General features: G+C 41.4%; 1 protein-coding gene across 1 annotated transcript in view; it reads left to right on the top strand.

Moving 5' to 3' along the window:
* Nucleotides 1-3,447: 3,447 nt before the first annotated feature.
* The window catches only part of LOC100195443 (zinc transporter 7), a 39,838-nt gene continuing 28,824 nt past the window's right edge, over nucleotides 3,448-14,461 (top strand). The window contains exons 1-7 of the mRNA XM_014149426.2: nucleotides 3,448-3,747; nucleotides 4,302-4,403; nucleotides 4,843-4,956; nucleotides 8,308-8,395; nucleotides 8,599-8,731; nucleotides 13,018-13,215; nucleotides 14,406-14,453. Coding sequence (XP_014004901.1) covers nucleotides 3,668-3,747; nucleotides 4,302-4,403; nucleotides 4,843-4,956; nucleotides 8,308-8,395; nucleotides 8,599-8,731; nucleotides 13,018-13,215; nucleotides 14,406-14,453 — 763 coding nt within the window. The 5' untranslated portion in view covers nucleotides 3,448-3,667. The remainder of the gene's footprint in view (nucleotides 3,748-4,301; nucleotides 4,404-4,842; nucleotides 4,957-8,307; nucleotides 8,396-8,598; nucleotides 8,732-13,017; nucleotides 13,216-14,405; nucleotides 14,454-14,461) is intronic.

Below are 14,461 nucleotides of genomic sequence, written 5' to 3' on the forward strand. Positions count from 1 at the left end.
TGATGACCTTAGAATGCCTTGTGCACGCATCTCCCTGTAAACAAGAAAACCAAACATTTGGTTGAATCGACATCAATGCAGCCCTTTTAAAGGGCACCATTGGACTGGCAACTATATCTCACAAGTTCACCAAGGACCAAGTACAAATTTGACATGCATGCATTAGTATGCCAATTTATCATAAGCATAATAAAAGATTTCAGCACAAAAGTGGTGGTTTATAAGTGATGGTTTACTGTATATAGTGATTTCCCAGTCTTGTAAAGGAAGAGACTCACATTCTTCAGGACTTTGATTAGAAATGGGTGTGCAAACTGAAACCAGGCTGGCTTACACTCTGACCCAGTGTCTGGTTGCTGGAGAAGTGCCAAGGTAAACACAATTATTTTAGTCAGACTTGCCTTTGGAGAGATGAACTGTGCGATGGTGGTCTGGAGATGAAAACATACAATCTGGGCCATTTCTTAACAGGAGGACGCTCCAATTCTCCATCCAAATCTATACTGTACTATACTCTAAATTTACTAAGTATTATTTCAATAATGCATTATGCAAGATGTTCAAAAACACATAGCTTGTACCATGGACACAAGGGCTGAAAATAATCCTGGCAAGGTTTGGATGTCTTGTGTACGGTTGTTTTGACAAAGGCTCATTTCTATTCAGATGAAACAACTTTAGCAATAAACAGGCAAGACAGATCATAGGTGACATACAGAATCAGGGGATGTGTGGAACAGGATCCTTTACAAAATAACCTTGTGTACATTTTTCCATCTGAGGAGCATCTGTTATTCTATAGACATAAAATAGGAACTTGTTCCTGCTTCATTTATTAGACAACATCATGTGACTTGTTGTTTTGCAGACCACTTCATGTTAATGAGACCAGAATGGGTTAGCCATTAATTGACAGTCACGATTTATGTGTTATACTACCAAACAAAGCACTTGTTATTATACTGTTGTAATGCATATTCATGAAGTTATTGAATGAAAGAAGTAAGACTTTGAAGATGTTGGCACTTATTTTATACTCTGCCTTATCACCAGTCTCTTTGTCTTTTGGATCAGTACTGTACTGTGATTAAAAATGGCAAAAGAATATGAGTCATTATACAATAAAGTTTTGGTACCATACTTCTCTTTCTTCATTTCAGATTGTTGAATAATCCTAAGATTATTCAAAGTGTATGAACAGTTTAATAAGGATTACAATTTCAGAGGCTAAATGAAGGCTTGGCATTAGGTGAAGGATGTTACCCAATTTTGGGTAGCAAATTTATGGCACTGCAACGTGACAACCAGTTTGGATGCCAGTTCCCATACTTTTGCAAATTGTGCAAAAAAATAACTTTTTTCACAGATGAACAACTGTTCAACTAAATCAAACCTAGCCAACATTGTCCTAGTGGCAATTTATGAGATGGGTATGGGTGTCGTTTAACTTTTTAGGCACCCAAACTTTTTTGTATTTTCATCAGTTCTGGGATTTTATCAAAGCAGACATGTATTGTGCGTGTCTGGTTCTTCCCTTTGGATCAACAGACACAGTTACCATGGGAACATTTCCCCTCTGGAAGCACAGTTTTAATGTTCACAAACATTGCTTTTTTTTCAACTGTTTAATATTCAGCCCTTATGCCCAGTTTCTCATCATTACCTTCGCTTGTTGCTTGATTATCGCAGAATCCAACAGCTCTCATGTTTGTGAAGTGTCTCTTTGTCACCTACTGTATGCTTCCACTTTCCTATTTTATTTCAGCAGACAGATACAGTTACTGCATTGGCCAGCATACCTACATTGAATAACGTATAACAACAAACATGTAGCACAGACATGATCCTTCTCTAAGCAAAGGAGGGAAATAGTGTTGGTGGGAAACACAGGGGAGGAGAGGACCTTCCTTGGATCTTTTTATAAGCACAGGAAGTTGCCAAATTTGAGATGATGTCACGCCCTGATCTGTTTCACCTGTCCTTGTGCTTGTCTCCATCCCCCTCCAGGTGTCGCCCATCTTCCCCATTATCACCTGTGTATTTTTACCTGTGTTTTCTGTCTGTCTGTTGCCAGTTCATCTTCTTTGTTCAAGCCTACCAGTGGTTTGTCTCAGCGCCTGGTTTTCCCTAGTCGCGCGGTTCTCGTTCTCCTGGTTTTTGACTTTTGCCAGTTCTGACCCTGTACCCGCCTGCCTGCCGTCCTGTACCTTTCCTCCACCTCTGGATTACCGACCTATGCCTGTCGTCCTGTACCTTGGCCTCTGCTCTGGATTATCGATCCCTGCCTGCCTTGACCTGTCATTTGCCTGCCCCTGTGGTTACAATAAACATTGTTACTTCACACAGTCGGCACTTGGGTCTTACCTTGATTCCTGATAGATGAAGGTTATTTCCCAGCACTCCCTGGTTGCCCTAATGTAGTATCCTCACTGGGATTCATGCATTATTCTTTTATAATGAAATCAAGAAGAGCAGGAAATGAGTGCCTATATGGATGCACTTGCAGCACTATTCTCACAGTGGAAGAATCAATGTTTTGTAGTGTTTGCGGTCCAATGTATAGCCAGTCTTATGTTTTCTAAATATATTGGCTCTACTTTTTGTCAGTCTCTTTTATTCAACAGCCTAAACAGCAATATAGATTTCATGCCATCACCAGCAATGGGGTCTAGCTTGCTTATCCAGAGCTTGGGGGGTATCTAGTGGTCAAAAAGATAAATACATTGGTACATTCTTCATATTGCATGTTGTACCTTTCTTTTAGCAAACTCGGCCTAAAGTTGAACAAAATTGCATTACATTATTGAGGGCTTAATTTCAATACATTTCTGATCATAAAAGTTGACAAACACAAGTTTTCTATTATATGAAAAAAAATTACATAGGGTAGCCTATGTTTTTCCTATAATGGAAAACTGAATTTTGTCAACCTTAATACTAGGTTGTTAAATGAGGAACTCAAGTAAACTTTGTTCCATTTTAGACTTTATTTGGGAAATGTGAATTATAAGCTTCCATGAGCATGTTGTTTTTCATTCATATTAACCATCACATCAGATACTGTCTCAGATCAATTCAGCCTACAGTTCTTCACCCTGAGTAGGCTACATTACCCTGATTGCACAATAGTGCTTACAAATGCAATATCATTACAAAAAGTAATTACAAATGTGTTTACCCTGTGTTGCACAGTAATTTCTGATTTATTCAACAAAATAATACATTTATTTTAAAGTGTTTACCCCTTTTTCTCCCCAATTTCGTGATATCCAATTGATAGTTACAGTCTTATCCCATCACTGCAAATGAACGATAACTATATGATGGGGAGCAGCATAGCATTCTATTACAATTAAGGATTCTGGGTAGCAGTATAATCTGATGGGGAACAGAACCCCTGAATGTAGGATAGCCAACTGTATCCATACACCAACATATCATTGGCTTTATTTTAGATATGTCTCAAAACCTATCCACCTTATTATTGTATTTGACCTGTGCCATACTTGCTTTAGGCAGGCAGTATGGTTTCTAGTAAAACATGTTTGGCAGCGCGAGTGGCCTCTGTTGACCGGATGCATGTCTCATCTCCTGCTTGAAGGAACTGAGTTGGTGGTTGCAGCACAAACCAACAGTCGCTAGCTAGCCACAATCTGGGACTGCTAAAATGTTACCATTATCTATAAAAGACGACGAGTACAAGCCAGCCAAATTCAACCTCCTTGCCAAAATTTCAGGATGGTTCAGGTAAGTTGTTGTATTTGTACTGTCTTTTTATGTTTATTTAGCTATTTTGAATCTATGCTAATTCAGATATCTGAAAATCATGCCAAAAAATGATGCTTCCTGAAACATAATGGATTTATTAGCTAGCTACTTTACAATCTATATTGGTTGACCAGAGAGATATTGTTGTCAGCTAACGTTACATAGACAAATATTTATAGGGGACAGTAGCTGGCTAGCTAACTTAGCTTCAGATGCCGGAATGGATGTCTTAACTAGCCAACACAGCTGGAAGTTAGCTAACGTTAACGTTACTTCCGACTTACTTAGCTATCTAGTTGTAGTTATCTAACCTAGGGCGGTTGTATAATATTTGTATGCGGTCAACATGCTTTACAGCAAAATGGATGCAATATTTGACATAGCTAACGTTACTTCTCATTCATAAACTGCCATACAAAAGCAATACGCTCGACTGTTGTGATTAGCGCAAGGCTAGCTTGGTTGATAACTCGCGCTAACTTGCGGCTTTCATCAACTGGGATTCTAACTCAGTGCAATTTCTTATTTTCCAGATCAATCCTATCTGATACAACATCACGCAATTTGTTTTTCTTTCTCTGTCTGAATCTGTCCTTTGCTTTTGTGGAATTATCGTACGGCATATGGAGTAACAGGTGAGTTCTGACCGTATATAAATCGAAAAACACGCAACTCTTATTTCAGGATGTGCCACGTATGTCTAAGCATTGTGCCATAAACCGTTGCTTGCACTGCCCCTATCAGTGGGAATGCACCACATACTATATATATTTGAGCTACTTTGCTAATTGTTATTCCCCAATCTGTATTAAAATGTCTATTTAGCTTGACGTCTGTGCATTCATTTCTGCCAGGACATCCTCTCTGCAACATGTGTTCAAATTAACTGGAACCAGCTGATTATCTGTCTGGTCTCCCAGGCTAGTATTCAAATGTCACTATCATAAAGTTAATGTCTTCCCATAGACAAGTAAATAGCTAGCTAGAACTAATATGTGCAAGAATAAATTATTGTTTTATCAGCCATTACTTAGTCATTCATTTAAGTACTGTATTTTTTTTTTTTGCTCTCAGTTTAGGCTTGATATCAGATTCCTTTCACATGTTCTTCGACTGCACTGCACTTTTAGCCGGACTTGCAGCCTCCGTGATCTCCAGGTGGAGGTCGAATGACTCCTTCTCATATGGGTACGTATGCAATCAATGTAGACCAGGGGTTTCAAACATACGGTCCGTGGGTGGTTTGATCTTTTGTTATAGCAGTATCGAAAGGAGTTTGCAAGTTATTTTAATTGAGATACACCGAGCACTCACGTACCCGTCTCCCATGTTTTCAGTGTTGCTCCTAGAGGCTTTTCCACCACGTACCAACAGACTACACTGTCGTACGGCTCCAGAAGTGTCTTTATACCGGTATCATATTAACCAAGTTGGCTTTAATGAAACCAAGATTATTTATTGACAACACAAGGCTCTTGCGTGGTACTCTTTAGATGCCAAGGGAAGAAAACCCCTCAGTAAGAGAAACAACAGAAGGTTCCACAAAAGAGGAGTACTCACGTTTGACTCCCCTCCAGAGAGCTGATTCTGAAGCTTCTTTCAACCAACACGGCTAAAAACCTTAGCATCCCATCCTCGTCGCTATTATGTAAAGGACATTTTGGTGAATAAAAAAGAAGCGGAGTCGTTGATCAGTTGCAGCAGGAAGACATCTCCAGAACAGAAGTAGAGAAAATGTCTAACAGGCCTCTTGGCAACGGCCTTTATATTCTAATCGGACAGTACCAAATGTTCTCTAAACATCAGCCCGAGAGGCTTGTATGAAGACAAAACAAAAGGCTGTGACTATGCCACCTGCTACAGAATCAGTGTTTATAATGTCATCAATACTAAACTCAGTACAAAAAGAAACGTCCCTTTTTCAGGACCTTGTCTTTCAAAGATAATTTGTAAAAATCCAAATAACTTCACAGATCTTCATTGTAAAGGGTTTAAACACTGTTTCCCATGCTGGTTCAATGAACCATAAACAATTAATGAACTTGCACCTGTGGAACGGTCGTTAAGACACTAACAGCTTACAGACGGTAGGCAATTACGGTCACAGTTATGAAAACTTAGGACACTAAAGAGGCCTTTCTACTGACACTGAAAAACACCAAAAGAAAGATGCCCAGGGTCCCTGCTCATCTGCGTGAACTTGCCTTAGGCATGCTGCAAGGAGGCATGAAGACTGCAGATGTGGCCAGGGCAATAAATTGCAATGTCCGTACTGTGAGACGCCTAAGACAGCGCTACAGGGAGACAAGACGGACAGCTGATCGTCCTTGCAGTGCCAGACCATGTGTAACAACACCTGCATAAGATCGGTACATCCGAACAGCACACCTGCGGGACAGGTACAGGATGGCAACAACAACTGCCTGAGTTACACCAGGAACGCACAATCCCTCCATCAGTGCTCAGACTGTCGGCAATAGGCTGAGAGAGGCTGGACTGAGGGCTTGTAGGCCTGTTGTAAAGCAGGTTCTCACCAGACATCACCGGCAACAACGTCGCCTATGGGCACAAACCCACCGTCGCTGGACCAGACAGGACTGGCAAAAAGTGCTCTTCACTGATGAGTCACGGTTTTGTCTCACCAGGGGTGATGGTCGGATTCGTGTTTATCGTCGAAGGAATGAGCTTTACACCGAGGCCTGTACTCTGGAGCAGGATCGTTTTGGCGGTAGAGGGTCCGTCATGGTCTGGGGCAGTGTGTCGGCCTGAGCTTGTTGTCATTGCAGGCAATCTGAACGCTGTCCTCCTCCCTCATATGGTACCCTTCCTGCTGGCTCAACCTGACATGACCCTCCAGCATGACAATGCCAACAGCCATACTGCTTGTTCTGTGCGTGATTTCCTGCAAGACAGGAATGTCAATGTTCTGCCATGGCCAGCCAAGAGCCCGGATCTCAATCCCATTGACCACGTCTGAGATCTGTTGGATCGGAGGGTGAGGGCTAGGGCCATTCGCTCCAGGAATGTCCGGGAACTTGCAGGTGCCTTGGTGGAAGAGTGGGGTAACATCTCACAGCAAGAACTGGCAAATCTGGTGCAGTCCATGAGGAGGAGATGCACTGCAGTACTTAATGCAGCTGGTGGCCACACCAGATACTGACTGACTTTTGATTTTGACTTCCCTTTGTTCTTTGACACATTATTCCATTTATGTTAGTCACATGTCTGTGGAACTTGTTCAGTTTATGTCTCAGTTGTTGAATCTTGTCATGTTCATACAAATATTTACACATGTTAGTTTGCTGAAAATAAACGCAGTTGACAGTGAGAGGATGTTTATTTTTGTTGTTGCTGAGTTTATAATAATCAGTGCTTGTTCCTTCAGTAGCTCTGACGTCAATCACTATCAAATGATACGAGAACAACCCATAACATTCAGTATCTAGTGACCATCAAATCAGTGTCACAAACAGAACACTGGAAAATCATGTGTGTTGCAGAAAGGGAAAACCTATAAATATGCTAAGTATTGTGTTAATTACTCTTAATATTCAGTTAACTTAATTCATCTTAAATATTCCCATTACAAACAAATATACCACATTTTTAAGAGCGGCCCTCCAGACCTCAACTAAGACTATATGCGGTCGGTGGGGCAAATGGAGTTTTACTCCCCTGATGTAGAGTGCTAGCGAAGAGTGAAGCTACAAAGGTTACGTCGTCTGAAACTAATAAGGTGTCTGCTAATGTTTACATTGACGTTTGTGACGTCTCCATTCTCAAAGCGTATACGCATACCTGCATTATTTCTGATCTTATGGCTTTATTGATATCCAGGGTTGCCAATCCTCCTGGTGAGCACTAAAACTTTCTGTGACAGAATGTGCACCTTCACTTAGGGCTGGCGCGGTAATTGTATAATCGTGTAACCGACGATTATGGATGAAGACTGTGATGAAAATAAAATAGGTCATAACCATTTATTTTTTGTGAACTTAATTTTTAAGTCGACAAACTCTACCCGAAAGTAGTCAAGTAAAAGTAAGCCTGCTTCACATAACAGCTGATATAAAGCGAGAGGAGTGGAGACAAAGTTTTAGAATTTTGTGTTGTGGAGCAAACGGCTGATGGAAGACTGCTGAAGTCGGAAGTTTCCATTTCCATGGGCACATGGACTCTCTACAACGTGATATAACTTCATTGCTCCTTGTTTCAGCAAGGTTTTGTTGCAAACTAGTATCATGAAATGCATGCACCCAATGGCTTACCAAAAACAGGGCACACTCTGTGACAGTTAGGAGGAGAGGAGAAAATGTGCTTCATGAACGACTATAACGGTGGTCATTTGACTGACAAATAAGACATCTAAAATTCCATGACTGTCACAGCCCTACCTTCAGTACACATTTGGATGTGTGTATTGCTACTCATGTAACAAATGTGGTGCAGTTGTTTTAAATCCTATTGGTATTTGGATAGGTGATTAGACTTTATTGTTTACCTTTGTGTATTGTCTTTCTCATTCTTATGTTTTTCCAGGTATGTGAGGGCAGAGGTATTGGCAGGGTTTGTGAATGGCCTGTTCCTCATCTTTACTGCCTTCTTCATTTTCTCAGAAGGTGTAGAGGTATGTCACAGAACAATCATTTTCATCATATCACATAATGAAACCAGGTTGATTTTGATGGGCCTAGTGTTTGGACAATGTTTTTTTTTTTTTTTTTACTGAAATTGACAATTGTATCTACCTTTTTTATTTAAGATGATCCATTCTGAATAACGTTCTTGTGATGTTGTTTGACTGGTCTTGTCTCCTGCTGCTTCTGACAGAGGGCTTTGGAGCCGCCACACGTGAATCACGATCGCCTGCTACCAGTGTCCGTCGCTGGACTGCTGGTTAACCTGGTTGGCATCTTTGTGTTCCAGCACGGGGGCCACGGCCACTCTCACGGCGGGGATGAAGGTTCAACATCTCTCTCTCTCTCTCCAGTGTCACTTTGCACCTCCATATCACTACATGATCCCCTAATCATCACACTCTCCCAAGTGGTCAGGCCTTTCCTGATAATTTCTCTATTCAAAGTTCCTGCCCTTCCTCCTTGTGCTTCTATGCTAGGTCTAAAAGCATATAGTATTGGGGTGGAGCCATGTGGTGATTTGCCTTATGCACCCATCAATTTTTCTCCTAAGGTTCCTTTACTTGGTGGTCCCCCAAGTTGTTCACTCAAATCCTCCCCAGGCTCATGTTTTAGGCTTTCTCTCTACTCTTTCTTTCCCAAGTATCTCTCTCTCTCTTTCCCAAGACCCTCTGCTCTCCGCCTAACCCCTGTCCACTCTGAAGTCACCAGTCCCTGTACCCTTTTCAAACACCCTAATATTAGCTTGTCTCATATACTGTATGATGGAAAACTAGTTTTGGTGGGAAACTAGTCAGACCACATGCACATGACTTGAAGCTGCAGCACATGATATGCAGCTAACAGTCAGCTGTGTTCGAGAGCATTCTTTTAATCTAAATGAGTGAGAAATAGATGTCGTTGTTGTAAAAGTTTGAGTTTACATGTTAAATTATTTTTCCATATTAAATTATTGTGTGAATTTTGCTAATGTGGACAGTTTGTTACTACTTTACACAAGGTTGCATTTTCACCCCATAAAATTTACTGGAATTACCCGTTTTATCTCAGATTGGTGATGTTAGAATAAAAGTTTAGTCATCACGATGACATAAGATTGATTGCTTAAAACAGATCAATATCTTTGGGTTTGTGCCATTTGATTTTTGTCACTCGCACTGGGATGCGCAGGACTTAAAACTTGTTAATGAAATCGCACGAAAAGTTAAGTCTCTAGCCACACAACAATACACAGATTTGACTGTCAAATCCTTCACTTAAATAGCAGTCAACCGTTGTCAGTGTTGGTATTCTATGCCGCGTTGTGATTCGTTTAAGTTAACTAACAGAAAAAAATTGTATGTTCCGTTTTCCATGATGGCAGCCTCCCGAAATAAACATCCGACATTCCAAAATATACATAAGCCTTTTACAAGTTGTCATCTAACCAGCCATGTATAGGTTATTCCAAGTTTCCCTGTGGCCTTTGAACAGTGTTAGTTCAAACAGCGCTACACCACAAACGTTTTCCCACGTTCTATTGATTTCAGTGTGATATTAATGGAAGTGATTAACAAAAGAAATCGCAAACTTACCGTGTTACGACCCACATGAAACAAAATGCAACACTTCAAAATGTCTTATACAATCCGTGTGGTTTTTGAGCTGTGTTGCACGATATGAGTGATTGACAAATAAGTGTTGCGTTTCTCTTTCCGTTTTGGTGACCCCCAAATCCAAATGCATCACTCTTCTGCAGGTTGTTCTCTACCCAGTGATTAAAAAAATATCTCCAGTTTCCATTTAGTTTTTTTAGTTATTTTGAACAGCATGGAATCTAATTTCGATATCGGGGATTTGTTGCCACTTGTCAAAACAACAGGTATTTGGTGCGTGTGCAGTTTTAAGGTGCTTGTTTAAAAAAATACAAGTAATATGATTGCTATTGTTGCACATGTACAGTTGAAGTCGGAAGTTTACATACACTCAATTAGTATTTGGTAGCATTGCCTTTAAATGGTTTAACTTGGGTCAAATGTTTCGGGTAGCCTTCCACAAGCTTCCCACAATAAGTTGGATGAATCTTGGGCCATTCCTCCTGACAGAGCTGGTGTAACTGAGTCAGGTTTGGAGGCATCCTTGCTCGCACATGCTTTTTCAGTTCTGCCCACACATTTTCTATAGGATTTTGTGATGGCCTCTCCAATACCTTGACTTTGTTGTCCTTAAGCCATTTTGCCACAACTTTGGAAGTATGCTTGGGGTCATTGTCCATTTGGAAGACCCATTTGCAACCAAGCTTTAACTTCCTGACTGCTGTCTTGAGATGTTGCTTCAATATATCCACATAATATTTCTACCTCATGATGCCATCTATTTTGTGAAGTGCACCAGTCCCTCCTGCAGCAAATCACCCCCACAACATGATGCTGCCACCCCCGTGCTTCACGGTTGGGATGGTGTTCTTTGGCTTGCAAGCCTCCTCCTTTTCCCTCCAAACATACGATGGTCATTATGGCTAAACAGTTCTATTTTTGTTTCATCAGCCCAGAGGACATTTCTCCAAAAAATACGATCTTTGTCCCCATGTGCAGTTGCAAACCGTAGTATGGCTTTTTTTATGGCGGTTTTGGAGCAGTGGCTTCTTCCTTGCTCAGCAACCTTTCAGGTTATGTCGATTTAGGACTCGTTTTACTGTGGATATAGTTACTTTTGTACCTGTTTCCTCCAGCATCTTCACAAGGTCCTTTGCTGCTGTTCTGGGATTGATTTGCTCTTTTCGCACCAAAGTACGTTCATTTTTAGGAGACAGAACGCGTCTCCTTCCTGAGCGGTATAACGGCAGCGTGGTCCCATGGTGTTTACACTTGTGTACTATTGTTTGTACAGATGAACGTGGTACCTTCAGGCGTTTAGAAATTGCTCCCAAGGATGAACCAGACTTGTGGAGGTCTGCAATTCTTTTCGAGGTCTTGTCTGATTTCTTTTGATTTTTCCCATGATGTCAAGGAAAGACGCACCGAGTTTGAAGTTCTGTAAACAATTGTTGGAAAAATTACTTGTCATGCACAAGGTAGATGTCCTAAACGACTTGCCAAAACTATAGTTTGTTATCAAGAAATTTGTGGTTGAAAAACAAGTTTAAATGACTCCAACATAAGTGTATGTAAACTTCCGACTTCAACTCTGTGTAGATAGTACAGTTTATATTTTCAATACATCACACTGTTTCTGCATATTGGTTATTGATTTGGACACGTTAACCTGATATTTATCCAAATGTCTTGTCGACAGGAAGCAGCGACAGCATCATTTTCCACTTAAGTTTTAGGAACATAAATGTAACTTTCAACATTACTTTCCAATGGTATTGTACTTAATCAGGTTAAAACAGCTGTCCAAAAACGTGCTGCGATTTCTGATTTATTTTGATGATATACCAGAAGTCACCAAAATGGGTTTGCCCTGCCTACGTCCTGGTATGAAATGAATTGAAATTTATGCATTCACTACTGTAAGTCGCTCTGGATAAGAGCGTCTGCTAAATGACGTAAATGTAAATGTCCTGCAATTCACCGTTTAGCAAACAACATAGCTCCTGCTTGTGCTCACCTTCACTCCACCTTCTTTGGTTCCGTTCTTCTGTCTCTCCGAGGACAAAGGAGATGACTGTGGACTACAGGAAAAGGAGGACCGAGCATGCTCTAGTGGAGCAGGTTGAGAGCTTCAAGTTCCTTGGTGTCCACATCCCCAACAAACTATCATGGTCCAAACACACTAAGACAGTTGTGAAGAGGGCACGACAAACCCTATTCCCCCTCAGGAGATGGGAAAAGATTTGGCATGCGTCCTCAGATCTTCAAAGTTCTACAGTTGCACCATCGAGAGCATCCTGACAGGTTGCATCACTGCCTCGTATGGCAACTGCTCGGCCTCCGACCACAGGGCACTACAGAGGGAAGTGCGTGCAGTCCAGTACATCACTGGGGCCAAGCTTCGGTAGCAGGACCCCTATACCAGGCGGTGTCAGAGGAAGGTCCTAAAAAATTGTCAGACTCCAGCCACCCTAGTCATAGACTGTTCTTTCTGCTAACGCACAAGCGGTACCGGAGCGCCAGACTTCTTAACAGCTTCTACTCCCAAGCCATAAGACTGCTGAATAGTTAATCAAATGGCTACCCAGAGTATTTGCATTGACCCCCCCCCCCCCCCCCCAACATGTACATATTACCTCGACTAACCGGTGCCCCCGCACATTGACTCTGTACCGGGACCCCCTTGTTTTTAAAAAATGTTTTACTTAACCAACAATGCAGTTAAGAAAAATAAATGTTAAGGACTTGTAAGTAGAAAACAACCTGTTGTTGTTTTCTGCGCATGTGACATACAATTTGATTTGACATTTACTCTAGTATGACTTTTTTCAGGTTAATTAGCTGAATGCGTTCCTCAAGCAGGGAGCACCCTGAATAGAAGAGCACCAAGGCCAAGTGTTTTCTTTCACCTTTATGTTCAATAGAATGTCAACTGATTTACATGTTTTCCTCTTGACACAGATTTAGCTGTAGGTGTTTGAGCACAAGAATATTTTTTCAGTAATAATGATAATAATCTGTGTCTTCTATCTCTGCAGGTCATGGCCACAGCCACTCTTTGTTCAATGGCAGTACGGGTCACGGACACAGCCATGGGGGGCATGGGCATGAGTCCAAACACGGAGATGGGCACGGGCACAGCCACGGAGATGGGCACGGGCACAGCCACGGAGATGGGCACGGGCACAGCCACGGAGATGGGCACGGGCACTCCCACGATGACCCCCACTGCCATGGTGAGACCACACCTGGCACAGAAAACAAAATGGCTGTAATGCAGTGTGAGAATTCTCACACTGTCTCTTGTTCCAGAATAGGTAGTTATTTCAGTGGGTTGCAATGTTTTATATCTCCATTTAGGTAAATGCATAAAACGTTTGAGGAGAGTGAATATGCAGTGAATGAAAATGTAAACACCAGCAACATTTTCCCAAAAATGTAGATTCATATTGAAGATAGGTTTTCTGCTTCTCAATGTGTTGGCATTATTTAGGGGTCCAATCCCAAATCAATTCCTACTCATTCCTTGTTAAATTTGCAATCAGGGTTGCTAAATTCATGATACACTCTTCAAGAATCATTGGGTAACTTATAAATGCCTATGAGCTTAGTTCAACTGTCGTACCCCATCAGAACCCCAAATATATGCTTGTTTTACCCCATTGTAAACACTGTATAGCCTCAAAATATTGTTAAAGCTATAATTTTGATACCATGGATGGTCAGTCCTTGCATCCATAGCTGTCTATGAATTTAAGTGGTCACATTTTTCCAGCCCCATACCTCAGCTATTTAGCAAATCAGTGGCGGGGTGGCCGCTTTGTTTGAATAGCATATTTCCACTTTAAATCTCTACACACTGAATTAGTGTCCCTCCAGCTGAAAATTACTTTTTGCCTACAGCGCTAGGTGGCGCTATTACCACATTGCTGATACCTTCCAAATCTTGTCAGCTCTACAAGCGGGACTCAAAGATGTACTGTTGGGAAGAGGGAGCTGTTTATAAGGCCTGACTGTTCAGTGTGTGCAATTAATGACTGTGCACTCACCGTTGTCTATCACTTTTACCACAATTCAGTCTTTGCTCGCACTACATGATTTGACATGTGAGCTGGCACTTTGTGTATGTGGCAGCACTTCGCTCACCTTTTCAGTCATGGTCCTGTATGGTTCAGTTGGTAGAGCATGGCGCTTGCACTGCCAGGGTTATGGGTTCGATTCCCGGGGCTACCCATACGTAATTACTGTAAGTCGCTTTGGATAAAAGCGTCTGCCAAATGGCTTGTTGTTGTTATTATATATTGTGTCCCAACAGAAGTCTCGGTGAACCTATGCAGGCAGTTGAAATGCTGTTGTGAATCTAATTTGTTGTTTGCCCTGTTTTCTATAGTTAATACTAATTGTCTGCTGTATTTATTTATTCCAGATGAACTGCACACACCAGGCAAGGGCTCCAGCAAACAGATTTTGCAAGGTACTGAA

This window comes from Salmo salar, chromosome ssa16 (assembly GCF_905237065.1).
Source record: "Salmo salar chromosome ssa16, Ssal_v3.1, whole genome shotgun sequence".
Lineage (NCBI taxonomy): Eukaryota > Metazoa > Chordata > Actinopteri > Salmoniformes > Salmonidae > Salmo > Salmo salar.